The sequence below is a fragment of the Chiloscyllium plagiosum genome, unplaced genomic scaffold, assembly GCF_037043375.1.
Source record: "Chiloscyllium plagiosum isolate Xiang-an unplaced genomic scaffold, Cpla_swu_hap1 HiC_scaffold_6, whole genome shotgun sequence".
NCBI classification, from domain to species: domain Eukaryota; kingdom Metazoa; phylum Chordata; class Chondrichthyes; order Orectolobiformes; family Hemiscylliidae; genus Chiloscyllium; species Chiloscyllium plagiosum.
In genome coordinates, this window is record NW_028270144.1 from 92748893 (window position 1) to 92767366 (window position 18474).

The following is an 18474-nucleotide window of genomic DNA, read 5'->3' on the forward strand; positions in this document are numbered from 1 at the left end:
TTCTTTTTTTGGCAACATTATTAACCTCTAATATTATTTTTAAACTTTCATTAGCCACAGATGGATTAGTTTTCCAGTGAAGCTTATTTAAGGGAATATTTGGTCAAAATTATGAAGCTATTTAAATATTTGCTGTTGCTGAAATAACGTCATACCTTTTGATTGGATTTCTCAATTTGTCTCAATCCCACATATTTCTGCAACCATCTTCAGGTAAATTTTGGACATCAGAGACACAACTCCCCCAATATTTAGGGTCTCACGTTTTAAAACCATTCTCCTTTCCAACAATGAAAATATCATACTTCCCCATATTTTACATCATCTGACACTTTCACATCCACTTGCATGAATAGGCTTTGCAGTCTGTCATTCTCAGTTTACTTTCTCAACTGGGCAAACATTGATGTCCCTCATCTAAGTCACTTAGAGGTAGGTTACAAATAGCTGATACCCAAACACGAAAACTACAAGTAAAATATGCAGATGCTTGACATTAGAAATAAAAAGAAACTCAGGAGGTACAATAGCATTATGCAGAGAGAACAGAGTCAAACATTTAAGTCTAATATAATCCTTCACTGGAACCCTAAGCTCTGATCCTTATAGCTCTCTATTGGTTAAAAGTCAAAAATGACTAGTTTCTTCCTACTGTTGTTATCCTTTAAACAATTCTTAGTGCAGGCTAATACATTACTCCCAATCCCAAGAACTCTAACCTTGCACAACAATGGCTTGTGTGGCACCTTATGAAAATTCAAATATTCCACATCTCTTTTACCTTCCCTAAATATACTCTCAAAAAAAACAGCGTTGTCAAACATAATTTCCCTATTATAAAACCCATGTCAACACTGTTTAATTGGAATGTGATATTCCAAGTACCCTGTCATCCTCTGCTGAACAATAAGTTTAGCATTTGCCCTACTTCTAAAGTCAGGCTAACTGGTCTATATCTCAATAGCCACCTCTTGAAAACCACTGGATGTAGGCTCAGGTATAGGGTATATTCATTGGCTTTCAGTTCAATTCATTTTTCCACTACTTTATGAAGTGTGTGTTCAATGTCTGACATTTCCCCACTGTAATTTCTCCTGCTGCCTCTAAGGGACCCATATTCACTTTCATTAATCACTTCCTCTTTACAGTTCTAAAAATTCTTGCAATTTCTTTTTGTCTTTGTAATTTACTTTCATGTTCTATTTTCTTTGTCAGTTTCTTGGCTATCAATTCTCAAATCTCAAAATCCTCCTAACCCTATGGGTCGCTATTTGTTGGCAACAGTAGTAGCCTCTGTTGTGATTCTTAAACTCTATTTCATTAGCCACAGATGGATCACGTTTCCAGTGGAGTTTATTTCTTGGGGAATGCATATTTGTTAAAAATTATGAATTTGCTATTTAAATATTTGCTATTTAATATTTAAATATTAAAGTACCTTTTAATTTTATTTTTCAATCCCACATATTTCTGCAATTATCCATATTTATATTTTGGATACTAGTCTCACACTCAACCATATTACACACAGTTACTATGAAATGTGACGATATTATACTGAGATAAGGGTTCTTTAGCAAGATATCTAAACAAAATATTAAGTCTTAAATAGCATCGTCCCTCACTGCTTCCTTATCACATGAATGCCGATTGAAAGCATTCCATGAACCATCCCAAGAGCACCTGTTGTCAATTCATTTTGTCCAGTCTAGTTTATTACATTACACTGATTGCATGCTCCTTTAATTTATGGATTTTTATACTGAAGCTAGAAACTGTGCAATTACTTATGAACTGCTGCCACCAGTGTTCTTGCCTCTTTTTATTTCATAGCCCCATCCCCTAACAATCCCTGCAGATATCAATGTCTTTTTAAAACAGGGAAGTAGTAGTGTAGTGGTCCAGTAACCCAGAATCCCAGGGTAATGTTCTGGGTCATGGTCTGAATCCCACAATGGCAAATGGTAAAATTTGAATTCAGTAAAAAGTTAGCTTGATAGCAAACATGCAACCACCCAATTGCCGAATTGTAAAAATGAAGCAATTACTGAAAGTGAATTTTAGAGACAGGAGAAATTACAATGGAGAAATATCAGACATTGAACACATTTCATAAAATATAAAAAATGAACTGAACTAAAATCCAACAAATACACTTTATACCTGATCCTAAATCCAATGGTTTTAAAAGAGGTGACTATTGAGATAAATGCATTTGCTTTGATCTTCTGTGATTCCTTACATTTTCAAATGGATCCTGTAGATGGGAAGGTAGCAAATATCTCACTGTCAAAACAGAAGAGAAAGTGAAAATAGGGAGCAATAAACCAGTTAGCCTGACATTAGAAGTAGGGCTCACTAATGTCCTTTAAGGAAGATAATTGGTTGTCCGTAACTGGTTTGGCATACATATATCTCTAGACACAGAAATGTGGTTGATTCAACTGCCCTCTGGGCAAATAGGGATGAGCACTAAATGCTGACCCATCCTATGAACGAATATACAAAAAAATTCAAACTTCTAATTGTTGGCTGAAAGAATGATAAAAATACTTCATGCTTTAAATGTTTTATTGAAAGAAATGGCTAAAGCAAAACAAGGCTACATACGTTTTTGCAGGCAACATACCAGTTAAACTATAGAAAGGAAGGGTCTTCTTTTAGACTTGTCATAAGCACAGGCTCCACAGAATAACAGTTCTCACAGCAAACAGTCCACAGTCACTCTCAGCTTGCATTGGATTTCTATCCCTTTTAATGGAATAGTAATTTGAAGTGACTGCCTCCAGTACTTTTCAGGGAACTTCTTAAATTTACTACCAGCAGCAAAGCCTTTCCAAAAGATATTCTTCTTCCTGACTATGTTGGACAAATCTCAGATTCACCAAAGGCTGCAGGATGCATCACTTTGACGAGACATTATTCTCGGGGAGAAAGTGAGGACTGCAGATGCTGGAGATCAGAGCTGAAAATGTGTTGCTGGAAAAGCACAGCAGGTCAGGCAGCATCCAAGGAGAATCAACGTTTCGGGCATGAGCCCTTCTTCAGGAATGAGGAAAGTGTGTCCAGCAGGCGAAAATAAAAGGTAGGGAGGAAGGACTTGGGGGAGGGGCGTTGGAAATGCGATAGGTGGAAGGAGGTCAAGGTAAGGGTGATAGGCCAGAGTGGGGGTGGGGGCGGAGAGGTCAGGAAGAAAATTGCAGTTTAGGAAGGCGGTGTTGCGTTCGAGGGATTTGACTGAGACAAGGTGGGGGGAGGGGAAATGAGGAAACTGGAGAAATCGGAATTCATCCCTTGTGGTTGGAGGGTTCCTAGGCGGAAGATGAGGTGCTCTTCCTCCAGCCGTCGTGTTGCTATGGTCTGGCGATGGAGGAGTCCAAGGACCTGCATGTCCTTGGTGGACTGGGAGGGGGAGTTGAAGTGTTGAGCCACGGGGTGGTTGGGTTGGTTGGTCCGGGTGTCCCAGAAGTGTTCTCTGAAACGTTCCGCCTGTCTCCCCAATATAGAGGAGGCTACATCGGGTGCAGCGGATGCAATAAATGATGTGTGTGGAGGTGCAGGTGAATTTCTGGCGGATATGGCAGGATCCCTTGGGGCCTTGGAGGGAAGTAAGGGGGGAGGTGTGGGCGCAATATTTGGATTTCTTGCGTTTGCAGGGGAAGGTGCCAGGAGTGGAGATTGGGTTGGTGGGGGGTGTGGACCTGACGAGGGAGTCACGGAGGGAGTGGTCTTTTCGGAATGCTGATAGGGGAGGGGAGGGAAATATATCCTTGGTGGTGGGGTCTGTTTGGAGGTGGCGGAAATGACGACAGATGATACGATGTATATGGAGGTTGGTGGGGTGGTAGGTGAGGACCAGTGGGGTTCTGTCCTGGTAGCGATTGGAGGGGCGGGGCTCAAGGGCGGAGGAGCGGGAAGTGGAGGAGATGCGGTGGAGGGCATCATCGATCACGTCTGGGGGGAAATTGCGGTCTTTGAAGAAGGAGGCCATCTGGGTTGTACAGTATTGGAACTGGTCCTCCTGGGAGCAGATGCGGCGGAGACAAAGGAATTGGGAATATGGGATGGCGTTTTTACAGGGGGCAGGGTGGGAGGTGGTGTAGTCTAGGTACCTGTGGGAGTCGGTCAGTTTATAGTAAATGTCCGTGTTGATTTGGCGCCCGAGATAGAAATGGAAAGGTCTAGGAAGGGGAGGGAGGAGTCTGAGACGGTCCAGGTAAATTTGAGGTCGGGGTGGAAGGTGTTGGTAAAGTGGATGAACTGTTCAATCTCCTCGTGGGAGCACAAGGCAGCGCCGATACAGTCATCGATGTAGCAGAGGAAAAGGTGGTGCCAGTGTAGCTGCGGAAGATGGACTGTTCCACATATCCTACGAAGAGGTAGGCATAGCTGGGGCCCATGCGGGTGCCCATGGCTACTCCAAAGTGGAGTTGAGGATTACCAAATCAGCCATGAGCTAACTGGTTAGTAGACTCTACTGACAGAGTGGTCTGCTTCTGTTCCAATGTCTTACAGTCAGTCTCCTCTACAACGGCAGGAGGGGGAACAAATGTAGACTGGATGCACACTTTGCTGAACATCTCTGGTCAGGCTGCAAACCTAATCTACTGGTTGCTTGCATCTCTTTCCCGCAGTGACCTCTCCAACCTCCTTTACTGTTTCAAAGAAGTTCAATGGAGACTTGAGGAATAAAAAAAGTTCATCCTTCAATTTGTACTTGGCAACCTTCAAGTGTTAGGTTCTTTATTCCGTGATTTCACACCAGAGATGCAATTCGCACAGACCAACTTCTGCAAACAGTTAAGGTACAAGCTAAGTGGCCCCCTTTGACCCTCTTCACAGGCGTGCAAAGTCGAGTCAAAGAGACCCCTAACAAAGACATTGTTCTCCCTCTGCATCCAGCTGTAGTATCTCACAAAGACAAGGAGCCTTTTTCCCAACTGACCACAACAATTATCTGAAATTAATTCTAAGGTCCTCTTCCCATGGCATTATTCTGTGCAGTGCACTGGATGCTAGATTTGCACTCTCACTTCCTTTCTTCATAACATCCATGGTCCCAAAAGCTAGTTCCAGGTGCAATACTAATCTATGTGTGTGTCTTACAAGTTTGTGCAATGTTTGTTGCTCATAATATCCTGGAGGATAGCAAAAGTGCCAATGCAACATCTTTACTTTTAAAGGCGAGGAGACAAAACAAGACTACTATAGACCAGTTAGCTTATCATTTGTTAGTGGGAAAATATTAAGAGTCTATTGTAAAAGATGTAAAGTGGAGCATTTAGAAATATATAAGACAATCAAACAGGGTCAGCATGGCTTCATAAAGGGGAAATTTTTCCGAACAAATTTATTATATTTTGAAGAGATAACAAGCTTGATAAATAAAAAGAAAGCACTAATATATTTGGATTTTCAGAAGGTGTTTAATAAGATACCACACGTTAGGCTACTTAATAAATATGCATGGTGTTGGAGTATATTAGGATGTGCAGCGGATTGACTAATAGGAGAAAGTTGGGAATTTCAGGATGAAAACCAGTAATTAGTGAAGTGCCACAGGACCAGTGTTGTAGGCACAATTATTTACAATATATATTAATGACTTGGATGAAGAAAGTTAATACATTATAGCCAAGTTTGCAGATGACACAAAACTAAGTGGGAAGGCAAGTGCTGAGGATGACAGTCTGAAGAGGGACATGAGCAGTTTTAGCAAATGAGCAAAAGCTTGGCAAGGAGAACACAATGTGGGAAAATGTCAAGTAATGTACTTTGGCAGGAAGAGAGGAACCAAATATTATTTAAATGCAGAATGTAAAAAGCTACAGAGGAATTTGGGAGCCCTCACTAATAAATCATAAAAAGCTCGGAGACAGGTTCAACAGATAACAGGGAAGGCAAATAGAATGTTGGCCTCTATTTCAAAAGGAATGGAGTCTTAAAACAGAAAACTATACAAGGCAATACCAGATCACAGTTGGAATACTGTGAATAGCTTTGTGTCCCTAAATCATGGAAAAATATACTGGCACCAAAGGCAGTCCAGACAGGGTTCCTTAGGTTGATACCAGGTATGGAGGAATTTTACAAGAAGAGGTGGAGTAGGTTGCACCTGTGCTCACTGGAGTTTAATAGAATGAGAGATCACCTTGTCAAAACTTACAAAATTTGCAGGGATCTTGACAGGGTAGACGCGGAAAGGTTGTTTCCTTGTGAGGGTGATTAGGACCAGAGGGCATAATCTCAGAATAAGGGGTCACCATTTAATTATAGAGATGACGAGAAATTTCTTCTCTCAGAGCGTTGCAAGCTTGTGGAATTCTTTACTGCAGAGGTCTGCAAAGGCTGGAATATTAAGTATACCAGACACCACCCACATGGGAATCAAGGGTTATAGGTAGAAGACCAAAGTGGAGTTGAGGATTATCAAATCAGCCATGAGCTAGCTGGTTAGTAGACTCTACTGACAGAGTGGTCTGCTTCTGTTCCAATGTCTTACAGTCAGTCTCCTCTACAACGGCAGGAAGGCGAACAAATGTAGACTGGATGCACACTTTGCTGAACATCTCTGGTCAGGCTGCAAACCTAATCTACTGGTTGCTTGCATCTCTTTCCTGCAGTGACCTCTCCAACCTCCTTTACTGTTCCAAAGAAGTTCAATGGAGACTTGAGGAATAAAAAAAGTTCATCCTTCAATTTGTACTTGGCAACCTTCAAGTGTTAGGTTCTTTATTCCGTGATTTCACACCAGAGATGCAATTCGCACAGACCAACTTCTGCAAACAGTTAAGGTACAAGCTAAGTGGCCCCCTTTGACCCTCTTCACAGGCGTGCAAAGTCGAGTCAAAGAGGCCCCTAACAAAGAAAACACATCCCCTTTATACAGGTCAGTTGGTATTGCTTACAGGGACTCCAGCCACTCTCTCCCCCCCCACCCCCCCATAACCACATTACCCGAGATACAACGGTAGGATGAGGTCACCCTCAGAGATAATGTAAATGTAAACATCCTAATCCTGGGGAATTGCTATGCAAACAATTTCCTGACTCCGTGACTCCCCAAGACAATGTAGGTGTGATAAGTCCTAGCTTTGGACCAGCCATGCAAATGAGTTCTGGATCCGCTACTTCCCCAGACAATGTAGGTGTGATCTGCTTCAATATTGGGGGATGATCACACAAACGATCCTGATTAGCTTGGGGGTGGCTATGAAAGAATTTCTGAATGGAAGGGGCCGAATGAGAGTTTAATTTGATAATAGTAGGAGTAGCTCTGGATGTAGGTTTGCTTACTGAGCTGGAAGGTTCATTTCCAGACGTTTCGTCAGCCTACTAGTTAACATCTTCAGTGGGCCTCTGGGAAAAGTACTGTTGACAATTCCTGCTTTCTATTTATATGTTTGTGTTTCTTTGGGTTGGTGATGTCATTTTCTGTTATTTTTCTCAGGGTGTGGTAGATTGGGTCGAACTCAATGTGCTTGTTGATAGAGTTCTGGTTGGAATTGCATGCTTCTAGGAATTCTCGTACATGTCTCTGTTTAGCTTGTCCTATGATGGATGTGTTGTCCCAATCGAAATGTGTCCTTCCTCATCTGTACGTAAGGGTACTAGTGAGAGAGGATCATTTATTTTTTTGTGGCTAGTTGGTGTTCATGTATCTGGTGGCTAGTTTTCTGCCTGTTTGTCCAATGTAATGTTTGTTACAGTCCTTGCATCCAGTATTTTGTAAATGACATTAGTTTTACTTGTTGTCTGTATAGGGTTTTTCATGTTCATTAGCTGCTGTTTTATTGTGTTGGTTGGTTTGTGGGCAACCATGATGTCAAGGGGTCTGAGTAGTCTAGCATCATTTTCAAGATGTCTTTGATGTAGGGGAGAGTGACTAGGGTTTCTGGAGGCGTTTTGTCTGCTTGTTTGGGTTTGTTGCTGAGAAATCTGCGGACTGTGTTTATTGGGTACCTGTCTTTTTGAATATGATTGGAACAACACATCCATCCTAGGACAAGCCAGAGACACGCACGAGAATTCCTAGAAGCATGGCATTCCAACTGGAACTCTATCACAAACACATTGAGTTAGATTCCATCTACCACCCTCTGAGAAAAAGAACAGGAAATGGCATCACCAACTCAAAGAAACTCAAACATATAAATAGAAAGCAGGAATTATCAACAGTGCTTCGTCTGGAGGCCCACTGAAGATGTTACAAAATAGGGTGACAAAACGACTAGAAATGAACCTTACAGCTTAGTGAGCAAACCTACATCCAGAACCTCAACCTGAGCTATAAATCACCTCAAAACTCACTAAGAAAGAGTAGTATTAAATGTCTGCCTAAATGAAGTGGGAGTCATCTGCATTCCTGCATGAATGTCAACCCCACCAATTTCCAGAATGTTCAGCTTCTGGAGGAAGAGAGTACAGTTTAACCCTTTAGTCACAATCCCTTTGAATTTTACTTTATATGATATGGTTTCTGTCTTGCACCAATAAGATTTAGTGAAGGCAAAATTATTCCAAATTTACTTGTTCACAATTTAGTTTCCACATTACCTCTCTAGATTGGAACACAATGAGAAAAATATTCCGACATCTTATTTGAAAAACTGATATAACAACTTAAACATACATTTCGTTCTATGCACTCTGCAGGAGCAATTATTCCATGAGGAATTCAACAAGACTGACACATCAAATATAAAATAAAAATCATACTGAAGAGCTGAAGATTAATTCTGATCTGCAGAAAAAAAACCTTGATGCGGAGGTTTTGATGCATTTTTATAATTTTATCACATTATGATAGGGTCAATACTCCCCCAAACCTTCCATAATGCACTTTCATGTTTTATTACGTTTGAGATGGAATCTGAACCTTTAGAAACACCCAGTGGCCTTTTAAGAACCCCTATTATCTTAAAGAAAACATGTGTAGGTTGCAAATAACCTCTCTTATCATTACCTACAGATGTAAAGTATTCAGCAGTGAAAGTGATTTCCATGGTAATACAAATATCTCTGTAGCCTTAAAAAGAGGTTTGATATCTTAATTTTCTAATATATAAAACCTTGTCTGGAATGCTAGAGATAAACACAAAGGTTATATCAATGGGAAGTGTTTTTCACCATATGAAAATTAAGAAAAATACATCTCCATTTCTCACACCCAGAGTGTTTATCATCCTTGTTTCCTGATCACAAAAAGGTACATGCAAATACAGCTACAAAAAAAAAACTTAATCCCATTTGTTGCCATCTGCAGCCAGTTCCCATATAGAAGCATGTCCCAACACACTGAAAGAGAAATTCACCACCCACATAAATATGTGGATAGGAAGATGCAGGGATATTACCCTCTTAACTACAGATTCAGTGGAAACATGGAGATAACTGTGTTTACAGAAAAGCCTGAGACATTCTACGGAGGAATGAAGCTAGAATTATAAAATGGAACCAGATTGATTCAACAACTACCATAAACAACTACTCACCCATTGGCCAATTTTCATACACATGTTTGGCAATGTCTGCTGCTGAATCATTGGGTGAAAACAGAAATTCTTTTGTTTTTCCACTCACCAAAATGAGTCGTAAGTTAATCTGTTTAAAAGGAAAAGACAGTACTTCAATATGGCATCAAGAAGCAACTGTATTTATAATTAGTGCTCAAAGTTAATGTTACTGAACAATCAAATGTCAGTAACAGCAGGTAAGTCATTAGTTCACACACCAACATGAATGTAATGAATACTCTAAATTGAAAATATACGTATTAATATACAGTAAGCTGCTCCTTGTACATGAAAGAACATTATTCAGCTTCTCCAGCCACTGGAACACTTGAAATGGCAGGGAGGGGAAAAATAGCAACTTCTATTTGTAAGGTGCTTTTTTAAAATTCACTTGTGGGACATGGGCATCACTGGCTGGCATTTATTGCCCCATCCCTGTTGCCCTTGAGGTGGTGGTAGTTCGCTGCCTTCTTGAACGGCAGCAATCCATGTGCTGTAGTTAGATTCACAAAGCTATTAAAAAGAGCGTCCCAGATTTTGAACCAGTAACACTGAAGGAACAGTGACATATTTTCAAGTCAGGATTCTGAGATGGCTTGGAAGGGGACTTGCAGGTGGTGGTGGTGTTCCCATTATCCGTTGCCCTTTTCCTTTTAGATGGAAGTGGTCATAGGTTTTGAAGGTGCTGTCTAAGGATGTTTAATGAATTTATACAGTGAATCGTGCAGAAGCATAGACTGCTGGCACTGAGCTTCAGTGATGGAGGAAGTGAATGTTTATGGATATGGTGCTAATCAAGCAGGCTGTTTTAGCCTTGGATGGTGTCAAGCTTGTGGAGTGTTGTTGGAGCTGCACCCATCCAGGCAAGAGGGGAGTAGTCCATCATAGCCCTGACACGTGCTTTGCAGATGATGGACAGGTTTTGGAAGGTCAGGTGAGTTATTCACTGTAGGATTCCCAGTCTCTGACCTGCTCTTGTAGCCACAGTTCACTTGAGTTGCATTTCTGGTCAATGGTAACCTTAAAGATGTTGGTAGTGGGGGATTTAGTGATGGCAATGCCATTGAATATCAAGGGGTGGTGGTTAGATTATCTCTTATTGGAGATGGTCATTGCCTGGCATTTGTGTGGCAAGTATAACTTTAGAACATTTCCAAAAGTGTTTTGCCAAGAAATACTTTCCAGTCACCTTCTTCACTTGTTCTTGTGATGTATACATTGCTGCTCAGTCAGAATTTATTGCTCACTCCAAATTGCTCAGAAGACATTTAAGAACCAATTACATTGCTGTGGGTTTAGTGTCACAGAGAGGCCAAATCAGGTATGGATGGCAGATTTCCTTTCCTAAAAGGATATTAAAGAATCAGAATGGGTTTTAGAATAACCAACAGTGGTCACATGACTGCCACCAGACCAGCTTTATCTAAACTCCAAAGTTTTTATTATTGAATTAAGATTTCACCACCTACCATGATGGGATCAGAACTCTCCTTCCCAGGCATAGCCTGAGTTTACGGATTTCTAGTCCCGTGATATTATCACCATGCCAACACCATCACCCATGTAACATTAACACAACAGCCAAACAAGGCCCTACAAGTGCCCACAAACCCCAATGAAGTACTGACATGGTAATTTGTTCTTCGTTATGTAAATTAAGGCAGTAAATACTATTGGCCAGAATGCCAAGAAATGCCCATTCTGTATAAAGTTCCATGAAACTTTGCTTGCCCACCTGAGGACAGACAGAACCTTGATCTAATATCTCATCTAAATTATATCAACTTTCCAGTGCAGAACTCCCTTAGTATTGCACATAAGTGTTGCCTTCATCACGAACTAAAAACATTGGAGATGGGCTTCAACCTATAAATTACTGACTCACAGGAGAGATTGCCATCACTAATCCTAAACAGCCAACTTAACTGAGGGTTCAAAAGCTATAAAATTATAACTTCAACCTAAATGCATATACATGTCTTTTCAACTTCTGGAAATTGTTCATGACTGACACCATGACGACTAACACACAGGACTTTGAATTAAGATTTATTTAAGCAATTATGCTTAAATAGAATGTTTTGCTGATACTAAGTATTGCTGGTATTTCGTAAAAAAAAAGGAAAGATAGTAAAAAGGGAACTAATTCCCATGAACCAATTGGAAAACACTGCGACTTCTCACGAAGTCCTTCACTTCTACAATGAACCCCCATGGAAAGAACGTAAACTTTCATTCACCATTTAGAATGTCACAAAATATCTACTAAGATAAGAGAGTACAACACCTAAGTTTAGCAAACACACACAAGATATCACTTTATTATAAATTCAAAACAATCTACCAGTCACTGGCAGGAACCTGAAAGATGCAGAGATTTTCGAATTTAGAACATAGATCATTCCAGTGCAGTACAGGCCCTTCGGCCCTTAATGTTGCGCCGCCCTGTGAAACCAATCTGAAGCCCATCTAACCTACACTATTCCATATCTCATCCACTTGCCTATCCAACGACCATGTAAATGCTCTTAAAGTTAGCGAGTCTACAGCTGTTGCAGGCAATGCGTTCTACGCGTCTACTACTCTGAGTAAACAAGGGGGAGATTAAATGAGACGTTGAAACTCAGGAAGGGGAGGGGGTTTCAATCAAATGAATGGGAGGAACCAATTTCCAACAGCGAGAGGCCCATTCACCAGAGGGTGAAGAGAATTGAGCAAAAGGAGTTGAGGGGGCAGATGTTTTGATGCAGTGAGTTGTTGTGATCTGGGACATGCTGCCTGAGAGAGTGGAAACAGAACTTTCAAAAGGGGAAATTGGGGAAATACTTGAAAACGAGCAGAGCTGTGATCAGACAAATGTAACAAAATGATCAGCAGGAGAGGCTTCCCTCTTTTTTTTATATAGATATTTTTATTGGAAATTTAACATTTTTACAAGTTTACAAAAATAAAAAAAACTCTCAAGTACAAACATTGATATACAATTAAATCTTAAATAAATAATAAACAAAATTTAACAAAAGAAAAATACCGAGAAAAAAACCCACAAAACTCAACTAATTACTAATCTAACCGACAACTAACCAGAGTGTATAATTAAGTCTCTTACATTATTCAAATAAGAGAAAGAGAAAAAAAACCCAATGGATAACACAGAAATTGGATAGTGCGTTACATGCTCGGAATATGTTAACATCAAATGTAACAAAACCCATATTCGTGCGGGATTCCTCTCCCAAGGGGCCCCGGACCAGCCAGGTTCGCAATCTTAATTAAATAAAAGCCCTTGTTAGGATAGCCGAAATATCTGTATTCATATAATTCAAGAAGAGCTGCCATATTTTATGAAATAATTTGGTCTTTCGGTGCACCATATTTGTAAGGAAGTCAAGGGGAATACATTCCATAATTAATCTGTGCCAATTTGGAAGTCCAGGGGGGGCCCTCAGCCACCCAGTTTACCAAAATATTTTTCCTTGCACAGAAAGAGAGAATAGAAAATAATCTCTTCCCGTGCATATCCAGGGAGGGTAAGTTCGAAAAGCTCAAAAGGAGAAGTACAGGGTCCACTTTAATTTCCATTCCTAAAATTTCTGTCAGGGTACTTGCTACTTTAGTCCAGTATCTACGGATCTTATGACAGGTCCATAGGCAATGTACAAGAGTGCCCACCTCTATTTTACATTTGGGACACATTGGAGATGGTCTTGTCTTAAATTTTGCCAATCGATCCGGTGCTATATGGGCCCTATGAAGTATCTTCAGCTGGATAGCCTGAGTTCTGTTGCAGATGGTGATTCTTCTGGTGTTTTCCCAAATGTCATTCCATGTTTCTATAGAGATTTCTAGTCCCAAATCCAGATCCCATGTTTTAAGCAGATTGTCCATATCTCCCGATACTTCATCATGTAGTAAATGATAAATAGTACTGACGGAAGATACCCCCATTGGCCGTAGCACTCTACATTCTCTGTCTGATTTATAAAGACTATCTAATAACGTAGCCTTCTTCTGTATATAATCTCGATTTGGAAGTATCGAAAGAGGTCCCCATTAGGTAATCTGAATTTCTGACGCAGCTGTTCAAAAGACATCAGGACCCCTTCTTTAAATAGGTCCCCTAAACATGAGATACCCCTGGATCTCCAGAGTTTAAAAGTGGCATCTGTAACCCCGGGTTGAAATCCCCATTCTCCCACTATCGGAGCATAGGGGGATGTTTTATGTGAGTTGCCCCCATTTTGCCGCATTATATTCCAAGCTTTAATTGTGTTTAGTATTATAGGGTTTTTACAGTGATCCGTGATGATTTTCCTCTTGTCTGAAAATAAAAGGTTAATAAGTGGGCATTTTACTTGAGAAGCCTCGATGTCCAGCCAGATTGATTGCGGGTCAGACAAGACCCAATCAGCTATGTAACTTAATAGGGAACTTAACTGATATTTCCTAAAATCTGGGAAGTCCAATCCTCCCCTTGTCTATGGAAGCTGTAGCTTCTTCAGCTTAATGAGGGGCCGTCTATGATTCCAGATAAAGGAACCCAACTAGCCACATAATTTACGTAGTGCCAGCCTTGGCAGCATCACCGGAAGCAGTCTCATAGGGTACAGGAGACGGGGCAGGACATTCATTTTAATTAGTGCTATTCTACCCAGCCAGGAAATTGGAAGGTCTCCCCATCGCTGGAGGTCCTGCCTTATCCTTTCCAGTAAATGCACAAAGTTAGCCTTGTATAACTGACCAAATACTGGGGCAATAAAAATGACTAAATATAAGAAACCCTCCAGGGACCACCGAAAGGGAAAGTGTGATCCGTCCACTAAGTGGGGTATCATAGCAAGACCACCCATTGGCATAGCCTCCGATTTTGAGAAATTAATTTTATAGCCTGAGAATGCACTAAATGTATTAATAACTTGGATTAAGCGAGGCACGGACATCAGAGGATTACTGAGGAATAGAAGAACATCACCTGCATAAAGGGTAATTTTATGTTTACCTGTACCAATCCTCGGGGCCGTTATATTAGGATCAGCCCGTATAGCTTCTGCTAGTGGTTCAATTATTAGCCTAAATAACAATGGCGAGAGGGGACATCCCTGACGGCAGCCCCTATTCACACTGAAGCTATCCGAGCCTAATCCATTGGTAACCACAACTGCTTTGGGATCACTATACAATGTTGAGACCCATTTGGTAAACACCTTTCCAACGCCAAACCTTTCCAATGTGTAAAACAAATATGACCATTCAACCCGCGTCTAATGAGACTGCTACTCCTGGTATCTTTCCCTGATGGAAGGCTTGAATCATACTCAAAACCCTTCTAATATTATTGGATGATCTAAGGCCCTTAATAAACCCCATCTGATCCTCCTTTATGATATGTGGCAATACCCTTTCTAGTGTCAATGCTCACGTTTTAGAAAGGATTTTAAAATCTACATTTAGCAAGGATATTGGTCTGTATAACGCGCAATCTTCTGGGTCCTTTCCTTTTTTAAGGATAAGAGAGATATTTGCCTCTCTCAATGAAGGCGGGAGACAGCCCTGACTGTATGCGTAGTTATACGTGTCCATAAGTGGACCAGCCAATATTCCTGTAAATTCTTCATAGAATTCAGCTTGAAAGCCATCTGGGCAAGGTGCCTTACTGCTCTGAAGTTGCCTGATTGCATCAAGTATTTCTTGGACTGTTAGGGGAGCATTTAAAACCAATACCTGTTCCGGAGTTAGGTCCGGAAAGGTCAAATTTTTTTAAAAATGATTGCATCCTCCTAGGCCTGTCTTCACAATCCTGCGATTTATATAAATCAGAATAAAATTTTCTAAAGATTGCTTTAATCCTTTTATGATGAGTAAAATTACCTGTACTTTCCTTAATAGACATGGTAATATGAGGGGCCTTTTTTTTTCTTTGCAAGGAATGCTAAGCATCTACCCGATTTGTCGCCAAATTCATATAACCTTTGTTTTGCAAATAATATTTCCCACTTCGCCGTTTGGGTAAGCATGGTGTTTAGAGCTGTCCTAAGGGCCGTAATCCTTTGCAATTTGATAATAGAAGGTCTATCAGCGTATGCTGTTTCAGCTGCTTTTAAGCGAGTTTCGAGCAGACGCTGTTGTTCTCCCTTTAACTTTTTCTGGGTCGCTGAGTAGGAGATGATCAAACCTCGCACGTAAGCTTTGATGGTCTCCCACATCATTGATGGGTTGCTAGCTGAGCCTAAATTAAATTTCTAAAAAAGTTTTAAATTGAGATAAGTACTTTACAAATTTACTATCTTTCATCAGGAAGGGGTCCATACGCCAATGCCGAGGGGATGTCCCATTATTCCTCCCCTTGATTTCCATATATACAGCAGCGTGATTGGAAATTGCTATACTACCTATTTTATAGGTTAATATGGAATTTAAAAAAATCGAGGGGGCAAAAATCATATCAATTCTGGTATGACATTTATGTGGATTGGAGTAAAAAGAAAAATCTCTGCCCTGTGGATGAAGACATCTCCATACATCTACTAATCCTAATTCTTTGTTCAAATCCACCAATTGTCTAGATCTGGGAGATACTCCTGCAGTACTCTTGGGAATCCTATCTATTTCCGGATCCATAATTCAATTAAAGTCTCCCCCTATAATTGTATGACGAGCACAGAGAGCCATCAATTTTGAGAAGGCTTCCGTTATAAATTTAAAAGGATGTGCCAGGGGACAATACAAATTTAAAATCCCATATTCCTCTCCATTTATAAGGGTTTTAATCAGAATATATCGTCCAGATTCGTCTTTTATCTGATTTAGGATTTTGAAAGGGAAATTCTTCCGAACAAGAATAACAACTCCCCTGCTTTTTGAGCTAAAAGAAGAAAAAAAGGCCTAATCAAATCCACCCTGTCGTAATTTCAAGTGTTCTTTATCCAACAAGTGTGTCTCCTGTAGGAGAGCTATATCAACCCTTTCTTTCTTGAGATTTGATAATATTTTCTTCCTTTTGACTGGCGAATTACTCCCCTTGACATTCCAGGTGCACCACTTAACCGACTGATCAACCATAATCGTCCGGGCAAATCAGAGACCCCTCGGGAGGGGAAACCCTATCCAGAACATCTCGAGCATAGAGCATATAAAATTCACAAAAATAAAGGCTCTCTAATACATTCACAACAGTATAATAAAAAACTATTTCTAAATTAAAAAAAAACGTATTTAAATGGAGATTTTCCCCCTTGTTCCTAGGGGGGGGATCACTTCCTTTCCAAAGGTCTATCATATCCTCTCCCAACCAGTGCCCCACCCTTGCCCCAGGCGCTCCTCAATAGGATGAGGAAAATTCAAATATACTACAGAGCTAGAGTTAACAGTGAGCACCCTAACCCCATCCCCTACCCACACCAACACCTGGATATATTTGGTAATGCTAATACCATGTATAAACATATATAACTATAAAATTACAACCTCAACAAGTAATAATTAAATATAATAAAACAAAATAACAAGGGAAATCAACCCCGCTCCTAGAGACAGAGGTAAAATAGAATAAGGTAACCACCTCCCCCCACCAACATTAACTAGACCCCCCGGCCAAAAAAAACCCAAAGGGGGGAGAAAATCATTAAGTAGAGAACAAATAAATAAATCCCTCTCCCTACCCCCCAAGATAATATTAAACAGTATGGTTAAAAAAAAGGGATATAAACTGGAGTGGGGGGAAGGCAAACCAACATCAATTATCTCTTACAATTTATCTAAGAGAGTCCAAAATTTCTTGGCCTTTTCCAGCAATCTGAAGTTATACACGGATCCTTCATGGTTAAAGTGTAGCGTCGCTGGGTAGCATAAGGAGTACTGAATATTTAAGTCCCTTCGCCTCATCGAATGCCTTCCTCTTTCGGACCAGAGCTGGGGAAAAGTCCTGGAATAGCATGATCTTGGATCCTTTATAGATCATGGCTTGGGGATCTTTTCCAAGATTTCTAGAGATTTCTAGGAGTATCTGCCTCTCCTTATAGCTCTGCAGCCGGAACAGGACCGGGCGGGGGTGCTGGTTCGAGACAGGCCCGTGTATTGCAACCCAGTAGGCCCATTCTACCCTTACCTGGCCTGATCCAGCCTCCAGATTTAAAAGCTGTGGAAGCCACTGTTCAAGGAACCTTGTAAGCTGGCCTTCCTCTTCCTCGAGGTCGTCAATGTGGTTCTCGAAGGTCTGGACTCGCTGTTCGAGAGTCCGGACCCGATCCACGGCCGATTGCGCTGAAGTTTCGGAGGTTGCGGCCTTTAGCTCCGCCCCTCTGACTTGGCGCTCGATTTCCTTAATGTCTCGGTCGTGCTTTTGCAGCACGGCCGAGAGCGAGTCCCATCGACTTCAGGATTCTTCAATAAAAGCGTCGTTCTTCGCATCCAGATTGGAGATGATTTCCACAAGGCTCGCCACCGTATGTAAGTCCCCCGGGGCGGCTGCGGACGCCTCTGCTGCAGCTGGAGAGGGTGGGGGAGGGGTTCCTGCTTGCTGAGAGCTGCGGGTTCCCTTCCCTTTAGCCATTTTTACTGAAGATTAAATTGTTTAAATTCAATACTAAACAACTAATTAAATTAAACAGCTATTTTAAATGATTTGGTGAGTGTGCAATGATTTGCAAACCATCCTGATGAGTCACCATAAACCTGTTGGACTGTAACCTGGTGTTGTGTGATTTTTAACTTTATCCTGATGAGTAGGAGACAAATGGCTTTGACAAAAGGCCTAATTTTTCACCAATAAGCAAATAGTGTCAGGAATCTGTGCTCAAAATCAATCCTGCTTTTGCCTCATCCTTGACCAAACTGTCTCGAACCCAAACTCGTAGTGCAGCATCGGATTTCCACCATCACGGTAGCCACGGGAAAATTCTGATAATTAGATCCATCTCAGTCTGTAACAATTCTGGTCTGACAATTCCACCACAGCACACTT

At 40.9% G+C, this 18474-nt stretch overlaps 1 protein-coding gene across 1 annotated transcript in view; it reads right to left on the reverse strand.

Annotated features, from left to right (window-relative positions):
• Window positions 1-18474, reverse strand: part of ubl3a (ubiquitin-like 3a) — a 111430-nt gene that overhangs the window by 13074 nt on the left and 79882 nt on the right. The window contains exon 2 of the mRNA XM_043692033.2: window positions 9495-9603. Coding sequence (XP_043547968.1) covers window positions 9495-9603 — 109 coding nt within the window. The remainder of the gene's footprint in view (window positions 1-9494; window positions 9604-18474) is intronic.